Source organism: Echinops telfairi, unplaced genomic scaffold (genome assembly GCF_000313985.2).
Source record: "Echinops telfairi isolate 266 unplaced genomic scaffold, ASM31398v2 ScPeMD7_4;HRSCAF=17, whole genome shotgun sequence".
NCBI lineage: Eukaryota > Metazoa > Chordata > Mammalia > Afrosoricida > Tenrecidae > Echinops > Echinops telfairi.
This window is the reverse complement of record NW_022103900.1, coordinates 8,886,135-8,906,068: the sequence shown is the minus strand read 5'-3', so window position 1 is coordinate 8,906,068 and position 19,934 is coordinate 8,886,135. Positions and strand designations below refer to the sequence as shown.

General features: G+C 40.7%; 1 protein-coding gene across 1 annotated transcript in view; it reads right to left on the bottom strand.

The window, feature by feature from the left end:
* Positions 1 to 3,318: 3,318 nt before the first annotated feature.
* The window catches only part of GALNT3 (polypeptide N-acetylgalactosaminyltransferase 3), a 26,305-nt gene continuing 9,689 nt past the window's right edge, over positions 3,319 to 19,934 (bottom strand). The window contains exons 4-10 of the mRNA XM_004703773.2: positions 18,888 to 19,122; positions 18,308 to 18,425; positions 16,531 to 16,731; positions 12,767 to 12,898; positions 12,448 to 12,549; positions 6,074 to 6,226; positions 3,319 to 4,818 (exon numbers count right to left, since the gene is read on the bottom strand). Of these exons, the coding sequence (XP_004703830.1) occupies positions 4,696 to 4,818; positions 6,074 to 6,226; positions 12,448 to 12,549; positions 12,767 to 12,898; positions 16,531 to 16,731; positions 18,308 to 18,425; positions 18,888 to 19,122 (1,064 nt within the window). The 3' untranslated portion in view covers positions 3,319 to 4,695. The remainder of the gene's footprint in view (positions 4,819 to 6,073; positions 6,227 to 12,447; positions 12,550 to 12,766; positions 12,899 to 16,530; positions 16,732 to 18,307; positions 18,426 to 18,887; positions 19,123 to 19,934) is intronic.

Sequence of the window (19,934 nt, the reverse complement as noted above, 5' to 3'; positions counted from 1 at the left end):
CAATCCTTGAGTCCCTGCCCCATCACCTCTCTGTACTTCTACATTCAGATTGTGCTCACTCCAAATTTTGATAGCCTTTATGATTTTAATACCTATGACTTCTCCCTAATAACAAAATGCTTAGGTTTTAAAAACTTAGTAGTACTCACAAGCCTATCTGTGCAAGAAAATCCTGGTTATCACCACTAATGGCTGAGGTCTCATGGAAACTGACCAGAAGTTCCCCATAATTACATGGTTTGTGCTTCACTGGGAGTTCACGAGAATCATCAATGTGGAAGTCAAAGGGAGTGAGACTGGGCAGGTGGGACGCCTACAGCCAGGGCATCTGTGTCTGTGGCACTGGGTGGAGCAGGAGCTCTGGCAGTAATTTGGTCAGTCAGGAGAGCAGCTGTCTTCTTTGCTCCCAAGTTCACCATAGCCACGTTATGGATTGAATTGTACCCTAGCCCCCCAGCCCAAGGGAAATCCTAACCCCGTACCTGTTGTGACCTTGTTTGGAAAGCGGGTCTTTGAAGGTGTTATCAGTGAACAGAAGAGATATGAAAAGACAAAGCGATGAAGCCCATGCAAAGACATATCAACACGTCACAAATGCCTGGGAGTACCGGAAGCTGAGAGAGACAAGAATCATCTCTTAGAGGCTTTCAGCAAACAAGACTATGCCAAGATCCTAAACACACACACATACACACACAGCCCTCATAAAAATGGAATCATACTACATATGCTGATTTTAACCAGATTTTTTTCCCATTTAATGGATCCTAAATGACTTATCTCAATTGCATGCTTCTATGAGCATGTTTGATGTATGATATGATCTATAAATAAATAGAAAAATCACAATGAAAATCCAAGAATATAGACACAGAAATCAGAAAGGTACACTTTTTATAGGAATAAAAGTTGACTTGTGATAGGCAGGTTTATTGTGCCAACCTGGCCAATAAACACATGTAGAATGAATAAGGCCACAGTTTATTTTAAGGGCAAAGAGATAAATGGCTCGGTGAGCCTCACCTTTCTGTGTCTGATGATGAGACCAGTGTGCAGCTGCCTCAACCAGTTCTCTGCCTCAACTTGCAAGCTATACTACCTGTGAGACACCCAACCCATGGACCGTGTCACTACAGTTCTTGAGGTTCCTTCAAGACTGGCTTCCCCACACTGCTGGTGTAAATATCACTTGAGCTGGGGACTGTCAGACCCTGTCATCTGGATGACTGTTGGTGACCCACCCTGCTGTTTGCACCCGTGGCCAGACTGCCTGTATTTCTCTACAGAAGACTCAGTTGTCTGCTTCCTTGACTTGCACCCAGCAGCCCTTGTGAGTTGAAGGACTGTCAGGATAGTAACTGTCTCATGGAAGTGAGTTGAACTGAGCACTCTATACTGCTCTGTGGACTAATTAGCTGTTTGTTTTTTTGTGTTGTATATCTATCCATATATATGTATATATATACACATACATATACACACACACACACACATATATATAAAGTGTCCTGGCTTTGTTTCTCTAGAGAACCCTAACACACTTGTAAAGAGGTTACCTGTGATTAGCATTTTTTTATTTATAGTTTTATACATGAAATTTATGTGTTCTTTTAGGTGTAAATTGGCTAATGAGAATTCTGGGGTATCTTTTCTGCACCTTAAAACGTACCACAGTAAAAATGTATTGTCTTTAACATTTTCAATTCTGATGTCTTAAAAGCGAATTGTGAAGCAGATAGTTTAGAATGCCTGACTTTTTTACAGGTCTTTTCAAAGCACTCACCTTGTTCTCAAAAAACAGAAGCACCTTATCTGCTGTACTTCCATTTTGATGTGTGCAGTCTCTCAACATTAAGGCCAATTATCTGGTAATATGGAACCTTAAAATGCTTACCATTGTTGGTTGCAGTAGTCAATGTTAAGTGTATTTCAGTGGTTCTCAACCTTCGTAATGCCGCGACCCTTTAATACAGGTCCTCATGTTGTGGTGACCCCCAACCATAAAATTATTTTCATTGCTACTTCATAACTGTCATTTTGCTACGGTTATGAATTGGGTGACCCCTGTGAAAGGTTCGTTCAACCCCCAAAGGGGTCGCGACCCACAGGTTGAGAACGGCTGGTGTATTGGTGTATTTTTTCCCATGGGGTTGAGTATGTGATCATATCTCAGTCTTCAATGTGCCTGCCCACCAGAGGTTGACCCTAGTATGTTAGGCAGTGTAGTTAACAACCAGGGGTCCTGTTGGCCTTGATCCTCGGGGATGATGGGGGCATGCCAGTCTCTGTGCAATAACTAGACCATTTGTCCCATGAGAGGAGCAAATATTTTGCCACTGGGCTGGCTGTGACTCACAGTGACCCATGGGGCTTCCAAGACCAGACTCCTTATGGCAGCTGACTGTTGCATCTTTCTCCCGCAGAGCAGCTGGGCACTTCAAGTGCCCAGTCCCTAACCACTGAGCCACCAGGGCTGTGCCAATGAGAGTAAGCGCTCTCAACAATTTCACACAAAATCAGGTGGGTGGCAGCCAAGCCCTACAAATATCACCCATCCAGACTGTTCAGATTGCTCGGACTCTTAAAAAACACTAAATTTTTGCTTTGTTTTTTCAATCCACCCCAGAAGCCAATCTCCAAGGAAAATTATAATGCTTGAATCTTTGCAAAGTGTAACCATTTCTAACGTTTAAGGTACCCAAATTTTATAAAAACAACATCTCCTTTTAACGCATTTAAGTCAGACAAAATAAAATCAAGCCAACCTAAAAAGACTTGGGGTGGATCGTAATATGCCTGATACACTGAGGGCACTTGGGGTTGTGTGTGTTTGTTTTTTAAACATGCTTTAGTTAACATTCATTTATAAAACATCTTTGAGAATTTTTAAAAAAATGTAACAAGCTTTAAGAACAAGAGTTGTTCCTGGATGCTTCTATAGAGTAACAAATTCAGAAACAGAAAACTCTATGTGCAAATAGGCACTCCTACATATTCCATACTACATATAATTGTTAGCTGTAGTAATAAAATATTACTTTTAAAGGAAATTGGTAAAGGAATATCAAACATGAATGTGAGTGGATATTATTTCAAAATTATGTGTCTTCCTACCTCATGAGACACATGTTCATGGGTAATGTTTTTTGACCTGAAGCTAGGCATACAATGTTACCTGAATTGAAGTAAAAGCTGACACAGTACTCAATGAAAGAATGCAGATTCTTAACTCCAAGTGCAAAGTTAAAAACAATGAGATGAGGCCAACATTTTTTTTTAAAATAAAGATTTGTATTATTATTATTATTTGGGGGGGAGTACAGTTGAGGGTCTTCTGGGTTTAAAATATGATGTCAATCACATTTCTATTTCTGGAATGAGAATATAAGAAATCTACACATAAACTGATCAAAAAGAAAAGAGTATTAGGCTTCTAAGTAAGCATCATACTTGCTTTTTGAGTTCTTTAATCAGATGTCAAAATAGTTATCAGAAATTAGTACAAAATATTTTAAATATCTAATATAGAATTTTCTCCAGTTTTCATCTTAAGGCCATTATTATCAAATGTTTTTCTTAAGATTTATATGATGGCTCTATAAACATTAGGTGCTTAAAAATTCATTATATGACATTTAAGTTTCCTTCACCAATTATTAGATATTTCCTCTAAGAGAGAAAAAAAACTTAATCAAATGGTTAAAGTAGCATTTCAGATTTTTAAATTGTTCCCATGTAGATAAAAAGAAGGCTTTTGTTGATAAAAACAAGCAATACAAAGACCACTATAACTTAATCAATCACATAAAATGTAGCATCAATTTAGTCAAGTATTCTGTATTTGAAATTTAATTGCACAAATATTCAAGATTAGTGAATTATGGTGAGAAAATAACAAGATTAACAGAAGAACATGGAAATAAACAACTTTTCAACAAATAGTAACTCATAAAGCTTTTTTCCCCTCATTACTTTTAGAAAACATGCAATCTAGTTATTCAAGAAAAGTTATTTAAGGAAGACTTAAGTGCTTCAAGTGGAGTGGGTTTCAGATTTAAAAAAATATATTTTCAACTTTTCTGAGAAATTGAAGAGTTAAAAACATTCATCTTATTCATTTAATTTCATGTGTAAGGAAAACACTTGACAGACAAGTTATACAAAAGGCAAGATACTTTTGCCTAGATTTTTAAATAATAAATTCTACATCTGTAAAAATTTCCTGGATTGTGCACAAAGGTCAATGTCTGACCTTCATTGGTCTAGTTCTGTGTCATTAAAAAAATACAGTATCAAATCTTTCTCCCTCCCCCAAAAAACGAAAAGGAATATTTTAAATTGTGACTGTGTGAATGTAGTGTTGTCTATTCTGATGGATACAAAACACACAAAAGTCACCTTACTCAGCAAACTACTTTCTTCATACTGTAAACATGTCTTTCCCTACACCTGGACATTTCCATAGTCTTTGGTATTACTAATTATTGTGCTTTGAAACAGAAACTTAAAGGATTTCTGTAGCAATACTATGTAGATATTTTAAGATATAAATAAGAAAAATGCACTTGGAATAAGTTACAGTTAGCTGCTTTTGCATAATTTTCAAAAACGAAAACAAAAACTACAGTGTATGCCTAGTCACAGTTTTATGAGAAAGAATACCTCCTTTTCTACCTCCTTAGGTTTAAGGAACACTTAATCATTTGGGCTAAAAGTCCATATTTGGAGTGAATCTGGTGGATTGCAGGGCACTAAGTTTGGATGCTCCCCATTTGCTGAAAGGCACATTTGTAGGAATGAATTGTATAGAAGTTGATCCTGAAATAAAAGGAAAAACAAAACAAGACCAAAAAAACATTAAATTTCAAGACTCATAGCTAAACTCACAAATATGAAAACTACTTTATAGTCTAATTGAAGCTAAAGGGTGGCTTGCGTATCAAATACGTATCATTCTTAACAATAAATCTCTAATATTAATTATGGCAGGATTTGGGTTTATGGTTTAAACACCATTTATACCATTACCATTCAATTCACACGCAATATTACAAAAATTAAGGGAGTAGACAGAGCAAGCTTTCAATAAGCCTTTCAAACAAGAACCATTCTGTCTGTAGATCTTTAAATGGAAAATTCTTTAAAATATCACCAGTCCTTATGGTACTCTGGTTGCTCAAAACAAAAGAATTGCTATGCTTCAGTGGAGTACTAAAACGTGTACTGAAGGCAACTTGAGACAGGAGAGATCGTTCACGTATTTTCTCAATTTTAGATTCATAAAAATAAACTGAAGCAGAGGAGGAATGACCGGGTCCCCTTAGGCGATTAAACGTCATTTTCCCCCTCGCTACCCAAGAAAGAAAGGGGGAAAGCCCATCACAAGAGGTAAAATACCCTCAAAAACCATAAAGGAGAGTGATTATTAACAATTCCCAGGTGTGCTGATAGCAATAAACATAACTCCAACCAGCAATTACTTTGATTCTCAGTGCATTGAACGTATAGAGATTTGATATATTGGGCACATACACACAGGTAGAGAAAGTTGGCAACGGTAGACAAATTCTGGTGGATAGTATGAATGTACAGTATTTCACACATTTTCACCAATAAGCAATTTTGTTATTGTTACATAGGGCTCAATCAAGTTCAATTGCTACCCAAAGTAACCCAGGTGACAGGGTAGAACTGCCCCCAGGGGATTCCCTCGGCCCATGGCACAACACGTTAGGAGTTGGGCTGCTCACCCCAAACAAGGTCAACACTCGGAGGGCAGGCAGCCTCTCCCCTCTCCCTCAGAGGGGAGTTTCTAGTCCCGTGTCTCAACAGTCTCGGGAACTCACAAGAGAAGTCCCAGCCTGAGTCCCACAGGGCCGCTAGCAGTTGGAATCGGCTCAGTGGCAGTAACAATATAAGCAAATAATCTCGGAGGGGGATCACCAGGTCTTTCCCCCATGCACTTTCTGTGAGCAGCCGTGCTGTTCACCATGGGTGCCATCAGGGCTCCTCAGAGAGCCGGAGAACTGAATACAGGGTGACAGAAAGGGGTGAGCTGGTTTCCCTGAGGTACCTTCTGGATCTCCCAGATCTGTTCTGCGGCAGGAACTGTCCCGTGACCTTTGTAGGCGCATGCCCTCAGCTGAGCGGGACCTTGGGCAGCATGAATACACAATTCCTTCTGAATGTTATGCCGGATTTCGTGCTGGGCAGAGTATTCAAAGTACTAGGGACGGAAAAGTGCTGTTACTGAAAAAGCTTCCTGTATACTCTGCTGCACAATAACAAAGTCATGTCTGCTTCAACAAAATAAGACAATAAAAAGCAAACAAAAATAATACAATAAAGGGAGATGTCGGACAGTGTAAGATATAACAAAATAATAATAATTTCTAAATTATCAAGGGTTCACGAAGGAGGGGGCAGCAGGGAGGGAGGGGAAAAAGTAAGCTGATACCAAGGGTTCAAGCAGAAAGCAAATGTTTTGAGAATGATGATGGCAACAAATGTACAAATGTGCTTGACACAACGGATGGATGCATGGACTGTGATACGAGTTGTATGAGCCCCCAATAAAATGATTAATGATATACAATAAAAATAAATTTTTAAAAAGACATAGTAGCCTCCCTTCAGTGCAATACTGAAATGTAGTGAAAAATGTATTTCTCCCCAGCCCAGGAATTAGAAACAAACTCTCCGGTAGGATGGACAGCACGCTAGGCAATCCATAGACTGTGCCGGGAGGAGTTCTAGTGAGCACAGTGCGTCTTCCTGTCCACATGAACCCCGTCTCCCTCCCTCCCTCACCCCAATGGCATTTTCACCTAAGTAGACACTAGGGAGTCCTGTCCAACCTCCGTTTCCTCCCCTTTAACGTACGTAACGTAATAGCTCTTAACCCATAAGGTTATAAAGGTAAAATAAATAATACATGATAAGCCCTAGAACAATGACCAGCACACGTGGTCAATAATAAATTTTAGTTATCATTACTATTATTGATTCTCTCTCTCCATCCCATTAACCTCTAATTTAGTAACATTTTTATTCCTCTGAAAAGCTACCATCTCATCAATGCTGACTACAGTGTCCTCGCTTCTTATTCAGACCCCACACCCCCTTGCTTCCACTTACTTCCCGCTTCTGCTCCTAGGGCCTATGATCCACTTCGCTGTCAAGAGTCATCCCTTTATAACATTGACCCGACACAACGGTTCTCTCCTTCCTCCGTGTACATGTCATTGTCTGATTGGCACGTGGAAGCTTTCCTTTTTTATCACAGGTCAACAATTGTCTCAATGATATACTGTCTTCCCTCCACACAATTCTACCAAAGCCGAACATGCACATTCTTAACTATAAGACTGCTCTCCTGAGCTCTGCCTGGAGCACCCGTCTGACCCCCTCTCTCTGGTGAACTGTTTTTCATCCCTCAAGGGGATTTGGTTTCCATATTTGGTTTTCCTTGAATGTGTCCAACTGTATGAAATTACACCCTCTACGAAGTCCCCACACTACATTGACGGTCAGGTTTGCAGTACACTGTTAGAATTGTATGTGTGGCTTGAGAGCTTCCTCATAAGGCCCAAGTCAGACAATTTCTACTAATAACAGTCATGACAAATGAAATACTTAGACATACTGGTATTCTCCAGATAAAATTGACATCATTGATTTTCATTAATGAAATATTGGTTTTTTTTGTTGTTGTTTACCAGGCCTTGTTGTTTTGTTGGGCGGGCTTTGGGTTAGGCCTTCCCCGGTTTTGGGTTGATTTGCCGGGGCGTTGGTTTTTGATTTTTTTTCCCGGGGTTTTGTTTTCTTGTTTTTTTTCCTTTTTTTCTTAAAATTACTTTACTTGGCTTTTTTTTTTAATTTTTATTGGAATTGGGTGACGGTTTACATAACAAATCAATTCTCCATTCAGTAATTCGTGTACATGCATTGCAATTTGCACAATGTATCATCACCTATCCCACTTGTCCCTGTGTTGGTCCTTTCCATTCCTCCTTCCTTTACAACCTTCTGAACTGTCCTTGGGCAAATTCTGCCCTCTTGATCTCATTCGGCCCGTTGTTCTAAAGAGTGGGGACCCCCTAGATATATGTCCCCCGTATAGATCTACTGTTTGGCTAATGATGGGTCCATGGGACTGCATTCAGTTCCAGACTTAAAGGGTGACAAAGAGGCCCAGTTTCAGGTAATCCATCAGTCTCCGTCTGACGAGTAATTCTGGGCTTATTTATTTATTTTATTTCTTTTAATATTTTGAGTTATGCTCTACATTTTTCCTCCTCTACCCAGGACCTTCCAATGTGATCTCTTCTGGGGGCACTGGCAGTGGTGAACTGGCACCAACTTGTTCTCCTGGTCTCGGGTCATAGAAATTGAGGTTTTAGATGGGGACTCAAGAAACTAAACTTCATGATGCAGTTTAAATGTGGTATTAAAACAATTTTAAAAAACCAAATGAAGTCAGTGGGGCTGTATTAGGATATTAGGACCTTTTAAACATATAAACCAGGCAAGAGGGGGCTTTGAAAATTCCTGGGAAAACAAAAGATACTGGATTCCCACCCACCCCCAAACCGCTTGATGCCCTCTCATACTATACTCCTATTCAACCCCATCCCACACACCCCCACACACACATCCTATGGCTTCTGTTGCACTAAGAGTGAAGTGTAAGTTCTTAAATGGAGCCCACAGAGTCTGACAGGACCAGGTCCCTCATGAGTCTCTCTGAAACCATGCCTCGCCCTTTCTGCACTGGGCCTCTCCTGGACACTCTTTCTGGCCACTCCATGTCCTACCTCTCGTCTGCTGTCCGTGCCACTGCCTCCACCCAGAAGATAGTCTCCTGGAGAGTGGGGCTTCTCCCTACTCCACTGTGCATTTCCTTTCAGAGTGTCATCTCCTAAACTCTGAAAACACACAACCCCGTGCACACGCACTGCACGCAATCTCAACTACCTTGCTTCAAATTTTTTTCAGACTGAAATTACATGTTTCCTTTTTTCTTCCCCTTCACAAAGTCAGGGACTTCGATATGCTCACTACTACCATGGTGCTGTAACTACATCATAGACTCTAAACAAGTATTTTGTTTTGAAGAATATGTGAAATTTTTCTCCATCTCCCCAAATTTCTATAAAACAGCTACAGTCTGTAATTTTAAAATTATTTCAGAGGTAGAGAATGACACAAGTATCTCTGTGGCAATGATTTTTTTAAAAATGTTTAAAATACAACTTCTGCTCTTAAGAGGAAATAAATGTAATGCTAGAGGAAGCATGCATTATATTTGTAAATATTAATATTTAATATCATTTGACATAGGAAATTCTTCCCTTTGCATAAAACTTAGTTTTTATTAGTATAGTCCAGTGTTATAGACTCAAACTCACAACCATGGAGTCTGTTCTGATTCATAGTGAGCCCACAGAGTTCATGGCAGTAGAAAGCCTCACCTTTCTCCCATAGAGGGGGCGGTGGTCTTGAATGATGCCAGGGCTTGGTGGCACAGTAGGTTACACCATGGACTGCGATCACCTAGGAGAGCAGTTTGAAGTAACCAGCCACTCCGAGGGAGAAAGGCAGGGCTCTCTTCTCCCATAAGGAGTGCCAGACTCAATGGCAGTGAGTTTGTTTTTGAGTGTAAAAAACAAGTGTCCAATTATTTATTTATTTATATTTTTTCTAGCATATAAACCCAAAACCCACTGCCATCAAGTCAGTTCCAACCCATACTCACTCTCACTGTTGTCAAGTCCATTCCAACCCAGAGAGATCCTGGAGGACAATGTAGAACTACCCCCTGTGGGTTTCCAAAGCTGTAAATCTTTATGGGAGCAAAAAACCTCACTGTTCTCCCATGAAGCACAGAGTGGGTTCAAACTTCTGACCTTATGGTTGGCAGTCCAACTAGCAACCCACTACCCTACCAGGGCTCCATTCCAATTCATAGGAACCCTAGATATAGTTTCTCAAGCTGTCAATCTTGACAGAAGTAGGCAGCCTCCCCTCTCTCCCATAGAGCAGCTCATGGGTTGGGACTGTTGACCCTGAACTTAGCAGCTCAAAATGTAACAAATGATTTCATCAGATCTCCTTGGGGAATCATGAGCACATAGTTTATATATTTAATATTGTGAAAACCCCTCCACATAGATCGTAAAAAAACAAAACCAAATTCACTTCCACTGAGTCGATGCCAACTCACAGCGACCCTAGAGGATAGGATGGAACTGTCTCCATGGGTTTCTGATATTGTAACTCTCTACAGGAGCAGAAAGCCCCATCTTTCTCCCACAGAGCTGCTGATGGTTTTGAACTGTTGACCTTGGGATCCCAACCCAATGAGTAACCACTGTCAGAAAAGGCACATGCCAGCAACTCTCCTTAGTACACACTCTATGCATTCAGCTCTCATTTCTACTAACTCCTAATTATCTTTAAAATAATAGTAAGTTTTAAGTGTCATCTTCCCCAGAAAAAGGTATGGATACATAATCTAAGGAAGGTGCCCACATATATGAGGGGATACCAAAAAAATAAGAATACTTTTCAAACCTATGTATTAAATATTTTTACAAAACAAAACTTATCACCTTCTAAATACTCTCCATTACACAATACATTTGGAAAATCTGCAATTCCATTCTTGGAAACGTTTTTCAAACTCCTCTGTTAGGATGGCTGCCAGGACCTCCTTCATTCTTTTCCTCACCTCTTCAACTTCGTCAAATTGCTGTCCTTTCCTGACTCTGCATTTGCAGCAACAATAAAAAGTCACACAGAAGCGAGGTCAGGTGAGTCTGGTGTGGGGGGCAAGAGTGGCATACTATTTTTTGCCCAAAACTGGTGCACTGAGATGGCTGCATGAGCAGGTGCATTGTCGTGGTGGCAAAACGAGACCCTTGTCTGCCACAAATCAGGCCTTTTTTGTCGCACACTGTTACGCAGTCTTTTCAGAACCTCTAAATAGAAAGCTTGATTAACAGTCTGACCTGGGGGAACCAACTCCAAATGCACTACAATGAGATATTTTTGTATGTTCGGGAAGCTGACAAACATCCAGAACAAGGTTTGTCATCAATCAACATTTCACCTATTTTGAAACAAGAAAACCACTCGTGCACTTGAGTTTTCCCCATGGCACTGTCCTTGTAAGCTGTGCATAGCATCACAACAGTTTCTGCCACATTTTTCCTGAGCAGGAAACAAAATATCACAGACTCACACTGTTCTCTTATATTGGTCATCACAAAAAAACGAGGTTCGAGCAAAATTGTTTTTGACGAAAACATTCACTGTGACCAGAGAGAACCTTTCCAGGTGATGCCACTGGGTTCACTAACTCAGAGCCAGTTTCTAGGTGGTCGCCTAGCAGGAAAAATGTGTACTGCAAAGTTCTGCTCTGCCCAGTGCAATTCTGTTTTTTGGGGGAGTACCCCCAGGTATATGCTCAGACACTCAAAATACTTTAGTTAAAACCTATCATACTATCACTTTCCATTCTGAAATCTGGTTTTCGAGCAGGAAATTGTTAGGACCCTGCAGCACTGGCATGGAGGAGTCACTCAGTGAATGTGTTAAGTGAACAAATGAGAGAAATATAATCTACCCCGGCATAAATTCATTTGCAAAGGGAGGAAGTTAAAAAATAAAATTTAATATGTTGTCTATACATAGCCGGTTGTGACTGAGGTGGCTTCAAATCCTGGTAACCCCATGTGTGACAGAGAAGAACTGTACTTCATATCGTTCTTCTTACCACATTTCTCAGAAACAGATCGCCAGGCCTTCAGCCAAGGTGACCTCAATGTCAGCCTGTTTGTCAGCAGCAAACTCAATCACCATCCACACCACCCCAAGGCTCCATGGTCAGCCACGTTGGTAACATTTTACTCTTGACTGCTATTTGGTATGCCAGTCAAAGAATGAGAATAATCAGGGATATCACTAATCGAGGAATATCAAAAAAACACCTTTTGTAAAAGAAGATGCTGAGATAACCTAACTGAAAAAAAATAACTTGCCATTCGACATTTCTGATATTAGCATTTGATATAATCAGAAACCAAATTCAGTTAAACATGGCCTTTGCGTAAGCTTCTGCAACATCACCATGCCAATAGTTGTACAAACATCAACAAGTCCGTAGCCTAGAGATCCTCTTTTTAAATTTTTCAAATGCAGATATTCCATTGCTTTCTCATTTGCCTTTCTACTGAATGTAAAAGCAATTTCCAATTGTATTCTATTCATCTAGAGTAAAAGACAAAAGAGGGTACAGCAGACCCTTAATATCAGGGGCCAAACTCTGTCTGAGAACATTTTCATATCCCAGCTTAGCTGACTGTCACACTGATTAGAAATCAGATGACTTACAGGTGTTTGCAAGGACTAATAAGATGGGTGGATTCTGAAGCCAATGCTTACCTGGTTCCCCCCAAGTCCATGGCACGTGTACATAATCAACGGTTTTCCTCCTTGATTATTTTCTCCAACGTCCAGACATAGATTCTGACCTAAGTTTTTAATCTAAAGAAAAACGCAAGTTACATTATGCATTTAAAAAATTTTCCCACTTTAAAAGTTCCTCAATGAGTTTCAGAAAGTAGTAGTGTGTTAATGATTATAATAATGTAAGATCTCAGAAAGCAATAAACCAGAAGATATTTCAGCAATTTTCCCTGAACCACATAAACATTTGTGGCAAGGAATATGTCGAATTAAAAAGGAACAGGAGAAAACTCACATATCCAGAAATCACAGGATTAAGGTCTGGCACATATGCTTCTGGATAAATAGTGTTCAGATACCATGTAAAGTTTTTACATTGAAGGCGGTGCTTTATTTCCAGTCTCTTTGAAAGGTCACCAAATGATTTCTGGAGAGAGAAGTGGAAGGAAGGGAGTGCTTAATCAAACATGCACTGATGTGGCACTTCAAACACTACTCTTTCCTGTTTGTATGTAAGCCTTTTTAAGAATCGGAGCTAACAGTCTGGGTGCGGTATAGCACTGATGAAACATACAACTTTCCTCTACTTCTTTAATACTTCCTCCCCGCCACTATCATGATCCCAATTCTACCTTACAAATCCAGCTAGACCAGAGGATGTACACTGGTACAGATCAGAGCTGGAAACACAGGGAATCCAGGACGGATAAACTCCTCAGAACCAGTAATGAGAGTAGTGATACCAGGAGGGTAAGGGGAAGATGGGGTCGAAAGGGGGAACCAATCACAATGATCTATATATAACCCCCTCCCTAGGAGACAGACAACAGAAAAGTGGGTGAAGGGGTACATCGGGCAGTATAAGACATGATGAAATAATAATAATTTATAAATTATCAAGGTTTTGTGAGGGAAGGAAGGGAAAAAATGAGGAGTTGATACCAAGGGCTCAAGTAGAAAGCAAATTTTTTGAGAATGATGAGGGCAATAAATGTACAAATGTGTTTGACACAATGGATGGATGGATGGACGGACGGACGCACGAGCGGATTGTGATGAGAGTTGTGTGAGCCCCCAATAAAATGATTTATTAAAAAAAAAGAAGAAGAGTCGGAGCTAAATTGCAAGATGGAACTTAATTGCAATCACCATTCAGACATTCCTACCCTAAACTGCTGTAGCAAAGGAATGGGGATGGGAGCACCCAAATTTTACCCAAACCAAACCGAACCCCAACTGTTCCCAGGCCAATCCCGACCAGAGAAACACTGCATAGGGTTTCTGAGATTATGACGCTTAAGGGAACGAACTACCTCATCTTTCTCTACAGAGCAGCGGATGGGTCTGAACTGCTGACCGTGAGGTTGGGAACGCAATGCCTAACCCAGAGTGCTACCAGGGGCCCTAAAATTGTATCCACTGATGTGTGTGGTGTGAGAAAGCTGGGATAGATAAACCGTGTCAATATCTGAAACAATTTGCTGCTCGGCTCGTCAAGACCACAAGAAAATAACACAGTTGGAAATGATCTGCTTAGTTCAACAGTGGTCTTGCCTACACCTAACAATATACCCAGGAAAGGGGCATTTTTGAGCCAAGTGAATTTCATTTTCCCCTCCTTTAAGAAGGGGATTAAGAAGACATTTGCTTTAAAAGGGAGTATTATTAGACTAAAATGGTATGTGACCAATAGGCAGATTTTCAGAGGAGAATTCATTTGTCAGCTAAAGTTAGGCTAGAGCAGAGCTGCCCCAGAAGGCTCCTTTACAAAAGCAGATGGCCACATTGCTCTCGCCTCTTGCATGGGGAGGCTGGTGGGTTCAAACTACTAACCTTTCAATGAACAGCCCACCACTTAATCACCAGGGTCTTTTATAAAAAGGCAAATATGCAAGCTTACCTACTCAACTAAGGAAAATATTTTCTTATGCCAACCTGTGAGAAACAGAAGGATTTCTCCCAAGTTGTCTCCCCCAAATACATGCCAAGCTAAGCGGCTTGCGAATGACTATACACTTGGAGGTCATCAGAAGTAGGTCAGGGTTATTCTCCCTAAGGGTTATCAGCCATCTAGACCAAGCAGATACCACTATTTATCCCACAACAAGTAGGGCCCACTCCCTTCTGATAAGGATAGTAGTTGTCTGTTTCCTTGTAGGAGACGCTCAAACCACCCCAGGATGACCAAGGTTAGGCTGCCATCATGAATCTAGCGTCTACCCATCTTGTCACATGTGCATCCCTAGACCTTCCCATTCCTATGGGCACACCCCTAGCTCATCCCCTTCCTGTCATGCTTATGCCTATCATACATCCCCTTCCTACGATGTGTATGCCTATTGTACTGCCCCTTCCTGTGACATGTGGTTACCTGTAATCATGCCCCCCTAAGGAGATACAACCCTTGGTTAGCAATAAAGTAGGAGCTCTCTCCTGCTCTTGCTCTGAGGCTCTCCCCATGAGGACCACTAAGCGGGGCTGAGGTGAGCATGCTACCATGAATTGTGTCTGACTCCATTAATGCAATCTTGCCTGTATCTCTCATGCTCTCTATAACTTCACCTATAATCTTTACTTATTATCGCCTACTGGACCTGTGATGATTTGTTGGGGACCCTACTTCCCCACACCAACCTCACTGTCATGAACCAAGGCCTTTTGGAGAACAGTGTGAGGTTCTTGCAATTTCTCTGGCGACCCTGGGCCTTTTATGAGTACTGAGTAGGCCTGGCTACCTTGTGCTAGCAAAGAAGGGCTTCCTGACTCATTAGCCCTGTGGATGACAAGCTGAGCACGGGCTGGCTGCTGAGTGCCCATGGGTGCCCGCCTGCCATGATCTTGCTCTGGCAGTCTGGGGGAATACAGATTTCAATCTAATCCACCAGTGTTCGGATTTTGCATACTACTGACATGACACTGGGCAGCAAAAACAACAACAAAAAGGTGAAACCAGATCTTTCTTTACCACAACAGTCAAAATATTGATAGCCTGGATCCACAAGAAACAATCCTCAAATTACCACTGTTTCCTACCAAGAGTTCAGGCGCCACTCACTGAAGCATGTCATTAAGTTGACTGTCCTGATTATCAAATATCAATCTTAAGCTTGGTTGGAACTCGATTCTATTCAATTGAGTATCAAGAGGCACAGCAGGTCAGTAACAACAGCACCATACACTGGATAGCACGTATCACTTTCCTAGTTCACAGCTACCTGGAGAGAGAGGCAGGCCAGGTACTCCGTCTCGGAAGACGGGGAAGGAGAGCGAAGTGTGACAAGCATACACACCACGTCCACTCCATGAAGCTTTATCTTCATGTCTAGTCTCCCCAGGGCTTTGCCAAGGTAGCACCTCAGTGAATAGCAGAGGCTGCACTTGGAAAGACAAGGCTTCGGCATTCCTGGTTCACAGTCTCCTGCCACTCCTCTCTCCCCCCAAATTCAAAGGGGCACCTTTATCTATGACTTATAGATTAGCTAATTATATGTCCAAAAACCAGTATCAATAGGTACCACTCAATCTCATTTTAAAATTTTGAGTAAACTATTGAATTAAGTCAATTTAGAAAAACAAACTTCTTTCTACACTAAAAGGAACATCAATTAGAATATCTGCACTGTTAAAAAGCAGTCCGCTTATGTAATAATTCCTTTCGTTAAATGATAAAACTGAAGGAGGCATATTTTTTAAGAGTTCAAGTTTAAGAAAAAAAAAACAGCACCCCCCCTCCAAATTAGTTTTCTATGATTTCTATTTGAGATTTAAATGAACAACAGGACACATAAACTTAGTATAAATACTTAAGTAACTAACTTACTTGTCTAAGGAAATCGGGTAGGATAGTGGGTTATGCGCCGGGCTGCCAAATACAAGGTCAGCAGTTTGAAACCACCAGCAGCCACTCTGCAGGAGTCCGAGGGGGCTCTCTAAGAAGAGCTCCCATCTCGGACACTTGCGGGGCGTTCTCCCGTGTGCTCTGGGGTCACGAGGAGTCCGCGTCGACTCTGTGGCAGTGAGATTTTTGCTTCTTGGGCTGGTTGGCTGGTTGGCACTTACCTGTTTGACAATTTTTGCCGCATCTGTGTTTCTCCTATAAAATATTTCCTTGTATTCGTCCATCCAGACTTCGGCGAGGCGAACTTGGTTGCGGGCAATCACCTGAGTGCCTTTTGGAAAGGTGTGAGGGCTTTTGCTGCGAAAAACATGTCCAACAACAGAGCAAGGCATAATCTCCAACTGCCCACCACATTGCCACACCTGACAATTAATGATATTTGTTTAAATCCACAGTACTTCACAAAGGTCAAAGTGTTGCATTTACGTTTACTGCATTTACGGTTTTAATTAGAATAGTGAAAACAAAAGTTACACTGAAATAGTGTAACTTCACCAACAATACCTGTCCCCTGAAAGTTCAACTGAGGCACTTACATACAAACTTTTTTTTTTTTTAATTAAAACTACCCAAACACTAGAGACAATGAAAGCTCCTATTTGGGGTAAGAAAGGTACCAAAAGTGATTCCAGACAACTTATACGAATGAATTCCAAAATGTCTCCCTTTGTAAACAATTCTGTAAGCATTCTAATTGCACAGGAAGACTAATGGCTCTTCTGTTTTTGACGTCCCTCTTCTTCCACTACACATAGTCACTTCCTGGGTCTTTCTTGTAGTCGGTTAACCAGCAGTCTGAGGACCAGTGAACCAGCACCCACCAACTCCGTGAACACTGAATTTTATCATCAAGAAAACAATTCCAGTGTGCTAGAGTGCCCCTAAGAAGCAGTTGGTCTTTATAAAGTAACACATTCCTATTAAACAAAGAGCTTCAAAGAAACAAAACAAACCCTTATTTGCAATAACTTTAAATAAAATGGCAAATCATGAATTCGATACTTTTCTACTTAAATCTCTTGATAATTGGTTGGCCTTGACAGAAATAATCACTAAGTAAAAAAATCTGAAATGCGCTTCTTGTGGAGGCTTCCGAGGGGCATTTAAATAATGAGAGTCTGACATGAGGTCATGTTTAATGGTACATACTAGGGTTAGGGAAAGCAATCATATTCTCTCTCCTTTCCCCACAAGAAAACTTAGTGGTGTGCTCAAATTAACAAACTGTGTGGGATACAAATGTGCTGGGTGTTGGGAACCCAAAACAAGTAAGAAAAGGCCCCGATCCTAAAGGGGTTTAAGCTTAGCTAAGACAATCACTGCCAAGATGTGTGTATTAGGGAACCGGAGCCAAACTTACATCTTCTAACGCCTAATCCACCCTGTTTTCTACCACATTCCAGCCTAAGGTATGAAAAATGAACTATAAATTGCAGGAAAGTGAACTCATGAAATCAAATAAATGAGGTACATGTGGAGACCATCCAAAACCTCCATTTTGTTTCTCATATTAACTTTTAATGTGTATGAAGAAAAACCACCTCATTTAATTCAAAGGGCTAAGTCCAAAGTCCTTAGAAATCATACATAAATGTTTTTCCATTCTGACTCCCTTGATAATCAACTCATTTCCTGAAGCACTGGACTTAATTATATTTATCTTGGCTGGAATTCAGTAACTACAAGTGCATTAATTGGTGTTATTGCCTAGACACAGAAGTTTAACGGATTCTTCTTGTTACACTGGCAATAACTAATAAAAATACTAAGTTACACTTTAAAAAAGAATATCTTTGTTCTAAACTTCCCAGCAACTACATTTTAGAAGAGACAGAAAGTAACTACCGCCCACATGCATTTTAATCGGTATCCACCATGCAGAACACAATATATTTCACTGGTTAATGTATATGCTATATATAATCTCCATAAACTTACTCGGAAAGACATTTCTATATTTTCACCTCCCCAGATTTCCATTTCTTCATCATACGTTCCAACGTATTCAAAATAGGCTTTTGAGATGGAAAAAAGACCTCCTGCAAAAGTGGGTGTTCTGAAAAAAAATCCATTGTCAAAAAGTAAAACAGCACGAAGAGCAAGTGGATCCATTTGCAAGCAAATTAAGCAGCTATCACACTCGTAAAGCGTCGCATGTAGGTCAACAAAAACCAAAAACGTCATTTTCAAAGTCAAGTTTTGGTGGGGGGAATACACATACACTTTTAAGTGTTTTCTCCCCGCAAACCATAATTACTGATTCACTTTTCCCAATCGAGCTTAAATAGTCATAAACAAAGACCAAGAGGAAAGCCTAAGAAATCACTAACTTCTGCTGCCCACGCCAGGACACCTAAGCAAACGACTTCTGTATTCCTGACATACAGAGTGTGGCGTTACGTCCTTGGCAGGGATTACCTCATAGGCAAGTGCTGTAAAAGCAAATGGGGCATACATATTTAAACAACCACACAGCCGTGGGGTGCAGATGTGGAGACTCTGAGAACAATCATCTTACTTAATTGGGTAGGTTTCATCTTTCCGTCTTTGCTTCTCGTGATCAGGAAGGGATTCCCAGCCAAAGGCAAGGCTCCAGTCAAAGTTTCCACGGTTATGGTTACTTCCATAGGGAGAAGGCTTGTTGAATTCAAAAGTATTAAGATCTATGGATGCAATATCTGGACTCACAACCGCCGTGTAGTTCTCCGCTATTCTGGCCAACAAAGGCTCTAACCAACCATAGAAGCATTCACCTACAGAAAAGCAGTTTCAATTAACTTTGCTTTTAAAAATGGAGGGTTTGTTTGTTCGCTTTGCTTTTGTTTTTTTGTGGGGAAGCAGAGGATCGGCTTACAGATAATAACAATGCCAAAGTCATGTGTGCTTCAAATATTAATACATGGAAACTGTGTATGTGCGTGTGTGTGTGTGTGTGTGTGTGTGTGTGAGAGAGAGAGAGAGAATGAAAGTGAAATTAAAAAGGTAAAGATTTTGTATATGTTAAGAAAAAAACCTAAATAAAAGAGTTTTTGCCCCATAAAAGAAGTAATATTGGTAAATTTAGGATTCAGCTCATGTGTTTTGCCCTAAAAATGGACCATGAATGAAGAAAGGTAACTTCGTGCTGGTCAAAATCATCTCATCCATAAAAGACCTGTATTCTGATTTATTAAACTTGTATCCGTGAATAAGATACAGCCACTGAAATACTAGTTTTTCTGATGGGCTCTTATTAGAAATGAGTCTGGATTTCTGAAGAATTAAAGAAGGAGGAAGACTCAAAGCTGCCCGGTTCCTAAAAGAAAAAAGCTGGAGCCAAGGAGTCCTGTGCACCTTCAAGTCTGGACACAGGACCAGCTGCGTCTGACATAATTCACCAGCGATGCTGACAGAGAGCCCCTGCCGAGCAGAGATGGACAGTCAGGTTTTAGGAGGTACCAAACTCTACCTGCCGACGATCAGGCACATTTGCCTGGAGGGGAAGACGACTAGGCCTGACATCATTTTCATTTTGGACCAAGAGTGGGATTATTAGAAAATGGGTTGTTTGTGTTTTTTAAAGGTT